Source organism: Benincasa hispida, chromosome 9, assembly GCF_027475165.1.
Source record: "Benincasa hispida cultivar pf3 chromosome 9, pf3_genome.v1.1, whole genome shotgun sequence".
Classification (NCBI taxonomy): domain Eukaryota; kingdom Viridiplantae; phylum Streptophyta; class Magnoliopsida; order Cucurbitales; family Cucurbitaceae; genus Benincasa; species Benincasa hispida.
Window position 1 is genome coordinate 2,310,268 of NC_143486.1, and position 15,515 is coordinate 2,325,782.

At 35.1% G+C, this 15,515-nt stretch overlaps 1 protein-coding gene across 1 annotated transcript; it reads left to right on the forward strand.

The window, feature by feature from the left end:
* The first annotated feature begins 11,243 nt into the window (after positions 1–11,243).
* On the forward strand, positions 11,244–12,715 carry LOC120086480 (inorganic pyrophosphatase 2-like). The gene is made up of 4 exons (XM_039043152.2): positions 11,244–11,534; positions 11,646–11,767; positions 11,877–12,072; positions 12,174–12,715. The coding sequence occupies exons 1-4, from the start codon at positions 11,397–11,399 to the stop codon at positions 12,537–12,539; spliced, it is 822 nt and encodes a 273-aa protein (XP_038899080.1). The 5' UTR covers positions 11,244–11,396; the 3' UTR covers positions 12,540–12,715.
* The last annotated feature ends 2,800 nt before the right edge of the window (positions 12,716–15,515 follow it).

Consider the following 15,515-nt stretch of genomic DNA (forward strand, 5'->3'; position numbering starts at 1 on the left):
TCAGGTTCCACTGCTTCATTCTCTCTTTCTTCTTCTTGCGTTACCGCAATCTCGGGTTTAGTTGCGATGGAAGTTGTTCTACTCTGATCCTTCTTTTCTCCCTCCACAGTGTTTCCAATGCGCAATGTCACAACCTGACATTGCTTCTTACTTAATCCCTCTGGGTTGCGTGGAAGCTCGGTTGAACTTGGCAACGCTCCTTGCGGTCTACTTTTCAGCTCACTCGCAATCTGGCCCATTTGCAATTCGAGGTTGTGGATGGACATAGCCTGACTTTGAAGCACTGTCTCGCTTTTCTCGATATATTGCTTCAATAGGCTTTCTAGAGAAGAAGATTGCGGTGGTTGTTGTGAGCTAGTTGCTTGGTTGCTCTGTTGACCGTTGTTGCGTTGAAAGAATCCTGGTGGCCCTTCTTTTTGCGCCACAGATTGAAAATTTTGTTGTTGATTCTTCCAAGCAAAATTTGGGTGGTTTTTCTACCCAGGGTTGTAAGTGTTTGAAAGGGGTTATTCTTTACAAAATATACAGATTGGAGATTTTGCGGGCAATCTTCCATCGCATGCCCATCACCGCAAGTCGCACACCTTGTCGCGTTTTGACTTATTGCGTTGATTTGCCCACCTTGCGATGTTGGGCTGCTGATCATCATTCTTTGAATCAAATTCATCATTGTGGTCATTTGGTTTTGCAATGAGACAATAACACCGTTATTTGCGTCAGAATCCTTGAGTCTTAATCTCTGGTCAGTCTTCCTCTAGTCTTCATGATTCTTGGAGATACGATCCAGGATATTCTTCACCTCATCATAAGTCTTGTCAAGCAGACTACTAGTTGTTACCGCATTGGCAGCGGTTTGCGAAACAGGATTCAAACCGTGGTAGAAAATTTCCATTTGTAAACAATTTGGAAGCCCATTATGCGGACAGTCTCGGACCAACCTTTTAAACCTCGCCCAAGCATCGCTGAGCGATTCGTCCATGTCTTGTTTAAAATTAGTAATAAGCTTTCTCCGTCTCGCGTTCTCGGTAGGTGGGAAATACTTCTTCGTAAACTTCTCCACCACCTACTCCCAAGAAGTGATCTCTCCTGGTTCGAGCGAATAAGCCCATTTCCTAGCCTAATCACAGAGAGAAAATGGGAACAACGTTAGTCGAACTTCTTCAGCAGAGATGTTCGGGAACACAAAAGTATTGCAGATTTTAATAAAACTTTGGAGATGGGTGTGCGGATCCTCGCCACGCCTTCCTCTGAATTGACCTATAGCCTAGATCATCTACATTATCATCGGTTTCATTTCAAATCTACTTCCATCTAAGGCAGGCCTCATAATTCCCGGAGAGAAATCATAGAGGTTTGGCGATGCATAGTCCCTAATGGGCCTATTGTGATTGTTTGCCAACAGAATCGGATTTGCCATGACATTATTTTGGTGATTTATTCCTAGGCTGCTCCGCCATCTCTTCTATATCGGATTGTGGTTGTTGTTGGTGGTCTTTTAGTCTCTTTCAAAATGTTCTCTCAATCTCCAGGTTGTAGTCCGCCAGAGATTGAGAGTTCTGCAAAGAAATCACAAAAATTACCGTTAACAACTATTTTGCCGAAGTCCCCGGTAACATCGCCAAAAACTTGATGCGTTGTTTTATTAGGTGGAAATATGGATGATATGCGTTGTGCACTCAATTTTCCCCAAAGGAATCCAAGTGTAAATTCCTCTGAGTTTCCAGGTAAGTCCAGGGTCGAACACAGGGACTTGTGAAAATAGTTGCATTGGAGATTTTTATGAAAACTTGCGGTAACCAATTGAATAAATAAGTGTTGGGTTGTTGTTGCGTTAATTAAAATAATAACGAATGCGACAGAGTTCGAAAAGAGTTGTAAACGGGAAATACGACGAATGTGTGGTGAATGGGTTAAGAATGGTTTTGACTTAGACTCCCTAGGATGCGTTCATGCCTTGCGATCATGCAACATGCATATATACACTAATAAACCACCTTTCAACGTGAATGCCATGGCTTCTAAGGCTAGAACGCATGCGATAAATATATGATACGTCTACAAGGTTTACACATAAACCTCTATTTCTATTTATGCGATGACAACATGACGTTCACACAAATATGCGACCACATAATATCATTCCTATTCCTAGGATGAATGCGATGCAAGTTGACAAACTGAGCTTATTTCTAAACCCCCATCTCTTTTCTATGCAAGCCTAATCTTGCTCTTTTGAGTCCAGATTCTAACCTAGCTCTCTCGAGGCATTAGGTTCTTTCTTTAGATTCTCTCTTGAGTAACTCTAAAGGGGTATTTTGCACAATATAAAACAAGACAATCACAAGCAATGAACTTCCTGGATCAATGTTAGCTTAGTTCTTCTCAACCCATTCAACTAGTTTAGCTACTCATGCGTATTAAAAGAGCAAGCAGATGTAGAAATAGAACTTCCATTAAATAGATATAAGACGAAGTATAGAATAACAATGCAAGTATATTAAAGAGCCTAGAACAATTTCTTGCTGCCAGGCGTTACATTGTTTCTACTCGTGCTCTAAAGATTTTCTCGCTTTCGCGAGAGTCAGCCCGTTCTCTGCTCTTACGCCCCAAGGTTCTCTCTCGAGCTGCCTTGGACGATCTCCGGAATCACCACTCTTCTCTTGCTCCACCGTAAAATGGAAAAGAAAACTATGAACAGAGGTATGAACTTTAATAGTGATGAGGTAATCGACTGCTTAACCCCTTCTCTAAAGAATGTACTTGGTATTTATAGGGCATCAAAGGTGAAAGGCGGCTTCTCTCTCCTGGTTGTACAGATGGGACAGCTTTAATTCCTGAGTGATGCGCCGGATAATTGTCACCGATAAAGTTGGATGTATTTTGTGACCGTTATCGGCTGTCAACTTAATTTGGATCCGACTGCCGTCAGCTTTCTGTCCCATCGATCTTAATTTTCCTTTCGTCCGGATGCATCCACCATGTTGCGGTGATTTTTCTTGGGTGAATGTTTGCAAGCATGATCAATGCAAAGTCTTGCGGTGAAGTTGCACTCGACCAATGTATTCTTATGATCGCATTCTTTGCATTGCGTTAACACATTATTCTGCACAAAAATATAAAGATCAACTGCTCTAATGTGTTGGACGCATGCGACTGCAATATTTTAGAATTTATGCTTAATGGACGCAATTTAACATATTTCATCAATGCAATCCAACATTGTTTAAGGATTTAGCACTATGATAACGTGCATTTCTGCCCATTATCGCACCCCCAAATTTAAACAATGTTTTTCCTCAAGCATAAGCTAACAATTCCTTTAGCAAGTTAGCCGCAAAGTTCTTTCCCTAGATTTCTTAAGGATACTTCGTTCAAATCCTATATGCCAGAATTTCCTTAAGTCTTATTCAAATCTCTTCCTAAAATACTTCTAAGACTTAGGGATTGCAAGCTTAACTTTCAAAAGGACTTTACTGAATTCCGGAACATCGCATGATTTATTTCAAAAAGAAAATTTTCCACTGGGGTGTCAAATGATTTATCCTTGCACAAAAAAATTTCTTCATTGCTATTTTTTTCTGACCTTGCGCCGATCCGAGTGCCTTGCCTTCATTTTGGCTTACCCCCACGGGTGTCATGCGGACATCCAACTACAAGAAATACACTTTTTCTCAGACTAAACTCATACCAACTTGGCAGTGGAGTTGCAGTCATTTATTTATGCGTTGATCCTGGTGACTTACTTTCGTTTTGGCTTGCCCCCACATGTGCCATGCAGACATCCAACTATGGGTAAGTGCCTTTCACAACTTAACTCTTATCAACATGGGTTTCCCATTGCATTGATAGTGGAGTTGTTATTCAATTTTTTTTTTATTTGTAGCAAGGTCAGAAACAAATACCCCACCCCCAAATTTAAAATACGGCAATGTCCACATTGCCAAAAGTTAAAATAAGTCATGCGATGGTCATAGAATGCATTGTAAAGAAAATTTGAAACAAAAGCTAGCAAACCCCTAACTTCAAGAAATATTTCATGAGGTGACTATCTTAACAATTACGTTGACTCTAGTATATACGAAAGAGATAGAAGCATATTTTTCATCATTGAAATCGTACTTGGCAAGAATACATGCGATAAACTACTAAAGTTATCTACTTGTTATATGTTTATGGTAGTCAAGGAGGATGCGGTGATAAAACGTTGAAAAGTAATATGCAATGTGATAGCGCAAAATTTGAAGTAAGGATAAGGAAGAGTACGCCCCCAAATTTAGTGCTGTCGCCTGCATGTATTGATGCATCCATCTTGTGGCGATCATTCTTCATTGGGTTGCGGTGATGGAATAAGATAAGTACTGCTTCGAGTAACATTTTCACAATCCAACGCCTCGATCGTTGTAAGGAAAACAAACAGAGGGTCAAATTATTTTAATCAAAATAAAAGGCTTTTTTTTGTGTAGCAATAGAAGTAACAAATGAAAAGATAGTAAAGTAAGGATAATTCTGAGTAGTAGAGAAAAGAGCTGAAGTCTTGAAAGGGTCATTTATTTATGCGCTGATCTTGGCGACTTGCCTTCGTTTTGGCTTGCCCCCACGTGTGTCATGCGGACATCCAACTTCGAGCAAGTGCTTTTCACAGCTTAACTCTTATCAACATGGGTTTCCCTATTGCATTGACAGTGGAATTATTATTCCCAAAATCTCACTTCAACTTTTTTTTTCTTTTTTTTTTTTTTCAAATGATCGCAATATAATAAACGCAATTCTCCAAGACCGCTGTCAACCCCAAACTTAGAGGTTGGCAGCGTTCTCACCGCAAAGCTAAAAACAAAATTACAAGAATTCGATAATAAATGTTTGAACACAGGTTTGCGCAAAATAAAACTTAAGACTTTCAAAATTTGAAAAAGCTAATAAAAGTAAAGAATGCCTTGCGTTGATTAGTTAGAAAATGCGGTGAATTATACGTACCATCATAGAAACATCGCAAAACAATGCAATCGGAAAAAAGAATTTCAAAAGGATAAGGCATACAAGATAACAAGAAAAGACCTTAGGCGGAACAATGCATGCGCTCATGCGTTAGAATCCACACAATTGAAGCCTTGCGTTGAAGGGTGAAAGGAATTCTTCCATTGAACTACGAACCGAGGAGACTTATTGTTGCACCTATAAGAGCAAACATACCCAAAACCAAGGAAGCAGCTATATATCCAAAATAACAATGAAAATAAAAAATAACCTATACTAAGAAAGCAAAGTAAAGATAGAGTAGAAGACGTCCTTGGAAAAATAAGAGTGTTGTCTCCGCAAGGAGTCTTTCGTGCAGGAGATGGTTCTCAACTGCTTAGGTCAAGTTGCCCTGACCATTGGAACTTCTGGTAATTGTTGGGCGCATGCGGCCGTCATGTGCTTAGAATTAACTTAAGCTCTTTTGCAACTGATTGCCCTTCTACCTTGGGGTCAACATTGGCTTTCAGCACATCGCCTACACTTCAATATTGTTTGCAACCTGGTTGCACAAGCTGCAATACACCGAAGATAAAAAGTTTGCTCGCAGAGACACAAAACTTAAAAAACATTTAGTTGCCAAGTCCACGACAACGGCGCCAAAAACTTGTTGCGTGGAGAATTGGAAGTCAATTTTACTCGACAACCCAAATCCCATGGGCGCGGTATATGATGCATGTTCCTAAAATATCTGTTGATAACCATACGTCGATGGTCATGCATTGGAATGAAAATTGCGTTAACGAATGTATGCAATGACCATGCGTCCTCCCACAAGTTTTCTTGCGTTCACGCCAAGTATAACATGAACACAAGTTTCTCGGGTAATCCGAGGTTGAACACAGGGACTTGTAACTATATGTTTGCGGTGATATGCATGCGGTGGTATAAATAAAAGAATGGAGGGGTTGTTGTTAAATTAATCCTACTCCAATTCCTATCTAACAGACATCGCAATGAGAATATGCATGAAAGGTAGAGATGCGAAAAACCTTGACATGAAATAAATGTATAGGAAAGTAGATAAAGTGCGGAGATGTTTTCATTGCAAAACTTAAGAGTGATCACAAGGGTAACCCTATTCAACGCAATCCATGCAATCATGTTACAACCATACACGGCAAGTCATTTTCCAATGGAAATGCAGTGCTCCTAATTCTAGGACACATTTGTTGAAAGCAAAGTGTCCATAGAGCTTATTCCTAAGTCTCTACTCTTGTCCTATGCGATGATGCAAAATCATGAAAGCAAGGTGACCACATTCAATCGTATACTATCTCTAAGATGCATGCAATGCGTTAATAACAAATAGTGCTCATTCCTAAGTGCCTATCTCTTGTATTATGTGTTCTAATCTGGCTCTCCTAAGCCTAGATTCTGACCTGACCTTCCCAAGCCTAGATCCTGTCCTTAGACTACCCTCCCGATTATCCCTAATGGACGAATGAAACTATATAATACAAGACAATTGCATAAACTTCGCTAATCTACGGTTGTTACTATCCCAAGTGAACAACGCATACCTTGCTTAATGCATCCAACCACTTACCCTCTCGGGCAGTTGATTGTTGCTGACTTTCCTCATAGACAAGCAATGCGTTAGCCCATAGACAGGCGTTGCAGCAGCTTCTTACTAAGCAAAAAAAGATTGCTCACATACTCGCACAATGCACACCTCTCGGTGGGTTGCTACATGCTTCATATCCCTAATCCACATGACTAAGTATGCAATACCTAAGCAATCTCACTAAGTGTTGCAATGAAAGTAAAGATGCTAAGCAAGAAGATAGAGATGGATTCGAAGGAACAGAGAAATGCATTGAAAAACATATTGTATTAATTTCTTAATTAAAAAAGTCATACAATACAATATAGAAAAAGAAAGGAAAAAGAAGTGACTGGCTGGAAGCAAAACTTTGCTTCCAGCCGATGTGTGTCAAGGCTGCCGGTGGTGCCATGGATGGGTGGAGGAGCTGACTCTCTCGAGATTTAGCTTCGGTCGAAGGCTCCGGTCATCACTCGGAATGGATGAAGGAGGTGAAGGACTCTCAGCCATTTTCTTACGCAGTTTGTCTGGATCGCAGGGAAAGTCCTCGGTTCACAAGGATCCTCCCCCGGATGATTTGAATTTCTGCTCATCGGCTTTTATTTATAGAGTTTGGATCGCATTATGGACTGCTCTGAGTCTAACGTTCGACGTGTCAGTTCTTTCTGAACCTCTGCCACCAACGGCGCGGTAGGTGAAATGTCAACATTAGCTTTTTATTTGCTTGAGGTAGATGCATTGATGCGTTCATTCCACCAACCTTGCGTTGATCCCATTAGAATGCGTTGTCGCGTAGCCGAAATCATTCAATGGCCATATTCGCTTAACACTGCAACTCTACATGATGACCGCAATCGCTTAACGAGCACAACTCCTATGCGATGGACGCATACGGCTTATTACCACAACATCCATGCGTTGATCGATGCGTTTGCCTTGCGTTAGAGTGTTTCTCCACATGTGATCGTCTAATAAAGATCTGATTTCCGCGTTTGCATTCATTTCCTGCATTGGCTACAAAAATAGAACATTGAACGCATAATTAACGCAAAGTAATGGGTTAGCTGAGATTCGATATGTTGCTTGACACAAACTCGTTTTCTCATGAATTCCTAGCATGATTGACCCATATTCTGCCTAACAACCTTCATAATTCTAAATAAAAGGCCTAAGATGACATGCATATCTGCATGTCATCAAACGGTGTTATATAAAGAGAAGAATCATCTCATGGTCCGGTCTTATACAAACTCTTTGTATAGGACACCCCCGCTTGCATGTCTCCACATCAATGGTCACAATCCACCATCTATAGTAGTTCACAACACTTGTAAACCTCTACAAAGGGGTTATATCCGTAGTGTCACCAGGATCAGATATCCCTCATTTATCCTTATACTACAGACCTTTTTAGGTTATCTCTTAAGGCTTGATTCACTTGTATATCTCATATACATGCTTAAGTTTTCAAACAATAACCATATAGCTTTTACTATTGGATATGAGTAAATGCAAAATAAAATAACTCTTATTTTATTCATAACAATGTGTACAGTTTACAAACTACGAGACTCCGAGAGAATTAGGACACCAATCCCAACACAATCATTCTCCTCATCATTATAGATCCTAGATGACCCAATCAGTCATGCCAAATTGTAAATATGTCTGGATTCATGAACTTCAGGTTCATTGTTACATATGTTTCAATTACTTATATATAAGTATAATACAATCCAAAAGATAAAACAGACAATTTTTCCAATATACGTTTTCTATTTGAAACAATAGATATAATATATAGATATTTCACATTATTCTTATTATTAGTCTCAATGTGATAACCATTGCAACTTATATCTTTAAAACTAAGAAGATTTCTCTTTCATTGATTAGAGAACAATGCATTGTCAATTAAATTTTGTTCCTCTAGGCAAAATAATATTTTTTTTTTCCAAAACCTTCGATCAAGTTTGCAGAACCTGATATTGTATTTACTTTTGCTTTCAACATTGCCAATTTGAAAAAGTATTTTTTATTTGCAAGTATTGTGTGTGTAGTTGCACTGTCTACTAGACATAGATCTTCTTTGCTCATTTTTTAAATACCCAACATATGAAAATGATCCATGTTTCTTCATCAAAAGAAAATAATTACAATAAGAAAAACAACACTTAAAATATACAAAAGTTACTAAAAAAGACATGAAGATGGATAAAAGAAAACAACAACATTAAGTCTAAATATTCTTAAAATCAAAAGAAATACTTGATGTTCCATCAACTGCGCCAATCTTCTCTTCGGGAGATTCGAAGTCTGTCACATCCAAATTTGTCATACGGGATGAGTCAAATATATCATTATCCTAGTATGCAAAATTTGCTTCCACATTTTTCCCTCTTCCCTTTAAGGAGGCTTGATAGAGGTCAACTAAGTGTTTTGACGTGCAACAGGTACGTGACCAATGCCCAATCATTCCGCATCGGAAGCATTTATTTTTAACACATTTTGAACTCTTATCTTATGGAGCTTTTCCTTTGTGATCATCATTTTATGTGGTTATTTTGAAATTTGAATGATTAAAATAACCACCACAAAAATAATAATTATTTCTTCCTCTACCATGGTCACGACCTAGACCGCAATCACGACCTCGACCACAATTATTATTAAAATTCACAGCATTCACTTTAGGGAATAATGTCATTCCGGTTGGTCAAGATTCATGATTTTCCATCAATAACTTGTTATTTTGTTTGACCACGAGAAGATATGAAATTAATTCAAAATACTGTTTAAAACCTTTCTCTCGATATTGTTGCTGCAGATGCATATCTGAGATATAAAATGTAGAAAATGTCTTCTCTAACATATCAACATCATTAATTTTTTCTCCGCATAACAACAATTTTGAACTAATTTTAAATAATGCAAAATTGTAACCACTTACTGATTTAAAATCTTATAGTCTCAAATGCATCCACTCATACACAGGCTTTAGGAAGAATAATCGTCTTTTGATGATCAGACCTTTCTTTTAAATTTTTTTCACAAGATACGGGGATATTTTATTGTAAAATACTTTATTTTTAATCCCTCATGGAGATGATGACAAAGGAAAATTATAACTTTTGCTTTGTCCTGACTAGATATCGTATTTTTTTCTTTAATTGTTTCTCCCAAGTTCATAGCATCCAGGTGAATTTCGGTATCGAGCACCCACGACAAATAATTATTGCCATTAATGTCAAGGCTGCAAAATCTAATTTTGCAAGTTTTGTCATGGCAACACTATCACAAAATACTGTATTTATATTAGAAATTTAATATGTACTAAATATGCAAAACAACATTTAATTTATTAATTATAATAAAGAGGAAAAAAATCGACATACCTTTAGGACTTATTTTCAGCGATGGAAGCAACAGGAGCTCATGTTGATAACGTGTTGTGAAATTGAGGAGCACAATGTAGCACAACGGATATGGAGAAAATATTATATTATATTATATTATATATATATTTAACTAAACTTATAAATAATTAAATAAAAAATAACTAAATTTATAATTTTATGGAAATAGGAATAATAGAAATAGAAAATATGATTATGTGGAAATAGGAAAATGAAAATTTCTTTTTATTCTCACCAATGTGCATCATTTTAAGATCCACCAAATGCCACTAGCAAAGTGATACGTAGGATGTTGACTTACATGGATATCAAACATGAATTATTATAAGGCACATAGACAACATGAAAAATGACACATGACTTGTAGGACACTAAGCATTGGGTATCTATTTTTATAATATTTATAATACTTTAAATTTATTTTGATTTATGTACTTTTAAATAGTTTATATTGAATCTTTCATCTCTATATTTTTAACTTAGTTTAATTAATTCATTTTGATATTTATATATTTTCAAAGTGTCAAATTTGGTCTTTATTATTTCTTCTTCTTCTTCTTTTTTTAATATCAATTTATATCCCTAAACTTTAAGAGTTGTATCAATTTAGATTTAAAACTAGTAATTTTAATTTAAACCATGAATTTTTGTAAGTGTATATATCAATTATGTCCTCCATTTTTTTCGTTTGTAAAAACCTCGTATGAAATTTATAATTGTATCAATTAAACCTTTAAATTTTCATAAATGAATCAATTTAATTGAACTATTCTATACTATATTTCCTTTGAAAGTCATCCATGTATTTACTCTAATCATCTATTTTGTGAAACCGATATTTGAAGAATTCTACATACGTGCGAGAATTAAAACATTAATGCTTTTCAAAGATAATTGTAATGAATGATCTAAATTGATTGACTTATTAAAAATTAGAAGTTTAATTGACTTAAATTATAAGTTTTCCTCTACATTGATCTAGTATTGATATAGCTAAGAAAGTTTATGGTTTCAATTCATATAATTGTGAAACGTTTAAGATTTAAATTAATACAAGTATTAGTTCATAATTTTTTAATTGAAACAACTTTCAAAATTTAGAGATATAAATTGATATTTATCATTTTTTTAAAAAGTAATCATTTTGATTTTTTTTTTTTCAATTTTATACACAATCCAAATAATAAAATTGTAATATTTTGAAAACTAACGACAAAAAGAATATATTTTTTTTTCCATAAATATATCCTATGGGGGAAGGGAAGTTTAAGAAAAAGGAGGGAAAAGGATTGAAAGGCATCAAATACCCTTTGAATTTGAACGACGTTTGATTCCGAGTCTCTCTTACTATATACAAATCATCTCTTCTTCTTCATTATCAAACCCTTTCAATTTCTCAGAGCCACCGGAATCAGAGCAAAATGGTCGGAATTGTGGTGGTTTTCGACTTCGACAAGACGATCATCGACTTAGATAGCGATAATTGGGTGGTGGATGAACTCGGCGCCACCGATTTGTTCAACGAACTCCTCCCTACGATGCCGTGGAACTCTCTCATGGTACTCCCTCTTTTCTTCTCTTCTGTTCCTTCTGGTTTTTTTTTTTTTTTTTGTTTTTTACTGTTTCCGCCGCCATCGAAGTAGAGATGTGATTTCTGTCGTCATTGTTAGGATCGGATGATGATGGAGCTTCATGAACAAGGAAGAACCATCGACGATATTGCCGATGTTCTCAAACGCGCTCCGATGCATCCTGATGTCGTTCCCGCCATTAAAGCCGCTCATGCCTTACGGTAAACGATCCTAATTCAAAATCTCTCTCTATTTCTACTTCTCTGAGTTGCATGTGCTTAGAATTTGTATATGTTTTTTTTTTTTTTTTTTTTTTTTTCTAATTTCCAGTTGTGATTTGAGGATTGTGAGTGATGCGAATCTGTTTTACATCGATACGATTTTGAATCATCTCGGAATTAGAGAATGCTTTTCTGAAATCCATACGAATCCAAGCTTGGTGGATGAAGAAGGAAGGCTAAGAATATTTCCAATCCACAAGTTCTCTAAATCTCCTCACGATTTCTGCCCTCCAAACATGTGCAAGGTACTGTATAAACACATCACTACATTGAATTCAAAATTGAAATACAGATCCTAAATTCTGATAGATTTTGATTTCTGTTTCTGTATGTTAAATAAAAATAGGGCCTCGTTATGGAGAGGATTCAGGCGTCGTTGATGGCGGAAGGGAAAACGAAGAAGAGGTTCATCTATTTAGGCGATGGAAATGGCGATTACTGCCCTAGTTTGAAACTTGGAGAAGGTGATTTTCTGATGCCGAGGAAGAATTTTCCATTGTGGGACTTGATTAGCCAACAAAATCCACTTGTGATTAAAGCAGAAATCCACGAATGGAGCGATGGAGAAGAAATGGGGAGGATCTTGTTGAGGTTAATCAACTCCATTTCAATGGCGGAGAATGCTCAGTTCTTATCGCCTCAAAATATGGCCGTTGCTGTGCATGAAGCAGAGGCGGGCTTCACTCACTCCAACCCTGGCAATGGTGGCTAATTCAAGTAATGTATTAATTTTGTAAAATGCCAAGTAGCACGCTTTAAATGTTTTCTTTACTCTTTTTCAATAAGGAAAAAGATAAATTAAATAAACAAAGAGTGTTCGGATTATATACACATGTTATACTCATATAGTAATGAATAGATCCAATCTACATGGTTGCATTTTGGAAATTTGCAATGGGTAGCAAATCTAAAATGTATAACTAGGAGTGTGTCTTCTAAAAATTGTAGATATAGCAAAATTCTCCAATTTAAATTTGCGTTTATTCTGTATTCCATTTTTCCTCTTTTAATAAACCCACTTTGGTACATTAGTCAACTAATATACCACAAAATATATCAGTTGTGTATTTTTTTTCCTTTGATCAGTATATATTTTATATTTTTTGTTTGCAACAATATGAGATATTACTCACTTTAATTTTTTTATTTGCTACATTTTTTTAAAACCCACTTACACTCAATTTAGTATACTCATTTTTACAATTTGGCCATGTTTATAATAAAAAAAGTGTTTTTTTTTAAAAAAAAATCATTTTTATGATTTTTTTTTAAACACTTTAGTAACTAATCATATTCAAGCATACATCTATATCAAGTGTATCAAGTGTCTATCAATATTGTATCAACATCAGTGTATCAAGTGTATCAGGTGTGTCAAGTATATCATGTGGATTGAACTTATATTTTTGTTATTTTTACAAATGTAATAAGTTTGGACTATAGATCTAATTTTTTAAACTTATTTTGTCAAATCTACTCGAAACCCTTCCTTATTTTATGTACAAAGAAAACTTAAAGAAAAACTTTCTTTTCTAAAAAAAAAAAATGTTGCATGATATATATTTATTGCGCAACTACTTGAGTTGCACATAGAAAAAAATCTGGTACACTAACTCCTTCCATTCATTATTTAACACTATCATTAAATAATATATTTTGTAGACCCCACATAATTTTTAAATGCTGCAATTGTGTCAAGTAATGAATAATATTAGAAAATTTTCATGATAGATGTAGTCCAAGTAACATCCACATTTTTTTCATACGTATATGTATGGCAACAACTTATGCAATATTGTGACAACAATGACCTACGAGGAAATGCCACTAATATTTTTAGTAGCATTTTTTTTATCATATTTTACATGTTGCTAAAAGTGATGGTAAATACTATACCAGAGATAATAAATTATTTATGAGATTGTAAAAGGAACCAAACAAAAATGAAAATGAAGGTTACCATTTTATCTACTTTTTGATGTGTGGGCATGATTATTGCATAATAACAATCCACGTAATTTTTTTTTTAAATAGACATTATTACGAATTTAAAATTGTAATAATAGATAAATTTTATTCAAATAAAAATAAAATAGAATAAGGAGATAGAATATTTATTTATGTTCTTATATTTAGAGGTTATGTACAGAATGTGAAAATGTGAAAAATAGTAAATTGTTAAATGATACCATTCCTTTTGAGTCTTTGATTATCTTACCAAATTCAAGAACTAATGCAAGATCAAAGGACTCCCATGGATATATAAATAAAAGGGATAATTGTAAATATAGACATTAAACTCAAAGTATTAACAGATATAATATAGTGTAAAAAAAATTATAAATATGACTAAATTTAAATAGTCTATCAACAATAAACCATATTATTAGTAGGAGTTTATTAGTGATAGACCATATAACTGGTAAGAGTCTATCAAAGATAGAAGTCTATAGACTTGTCTATATTTATAATTTTTTTTTTAAATGATATTATATACTTTGTTATTATTTCTAAAAAAGCTACCAATTGCAATTACCATAAATAAAAAGGTCTTTTGTCCATGCACCTTTGTTAATGTTGAAAGTACCACAAGATCAAAATGTAAGTTGAAAATTTAAAATAAAAATGAACCAAAGTTAGAATATGCAGGGATCAAAATGAACATTCTCAAAATACAAATATCAAAACAAACAAAAACTAAAAAGTAAAGGAAGAAGGTAGTATTTAAACCAAACAAAAACTTATAAAACTTTTAAAAGTGCAAAGTTACATTTTTTGTTTAAAAATGAAAACTATGATGGTGAGATCATATCATACATTTCTACTGTGGTCGAGTTTTGAATTTCAAACAAATATTTCTAAATAATTCAACGCATGTCAAAATTCAATATAATCCAATACGTTTTTGTTTCTTCCTTCATTTGTCAGTTGGCAAATAGTTGAAATGAGAGGAACCATAGTAAGATATGACACATGTCAAACGAGTTGGGCCTACAATGGGCTGGGCCTCTCTTCTAGCTCATTCTCATCAGCCATTTATCCAAACGAAGGTCATCTTTTGGCCTTCTGTACATTTTTCCATTACTTGGTCCTTTACTTTTTCATAACTAAATTGGTTAAGACGTTGATTAAGAAAGTTTAATCTCTTTACTTCTACATAAGGTTGAACTAAAAAATCTAACTCACCCAACCCAATTTATTTTCCTTTGAAGACAAACTATATATTTTTCCAAGTATTAAGTATCTTATCTGAAGTGTTTTGAGGTTGTTAATCTTTTGCATAACGTAGCTTTTAACCTCTTTGAAGCATAATTTCCCATTGAAGAGACTAAACCAAGGGTTCAAGATCTTGGGGATATATCTTTCCTTCATGCCTTTATGTTAAGAAATCAACAATTAAAGATGAAAGACAAAACGTAAACAATAGATAATTGGCACAAAGATTTACGTGTTTCACAAACAGTGTGTTAGTTAGGATGGAGAGAGAGAGAGTAATTTATTACTAGAGAGAAGTAATATGAGTCAGAGGCGTTTATAGGGTTAAATAGTTTATATAGCACACCTCTCTAAATTCTAGGGCCAAAATCATAAATAAGATAAATACAAATACAATCGTAAGTGCCAGCAAGACCTCGATGGTTTGAAGCACCAGATTCAAGACATTCCAACACCTTTTACACTCACAACT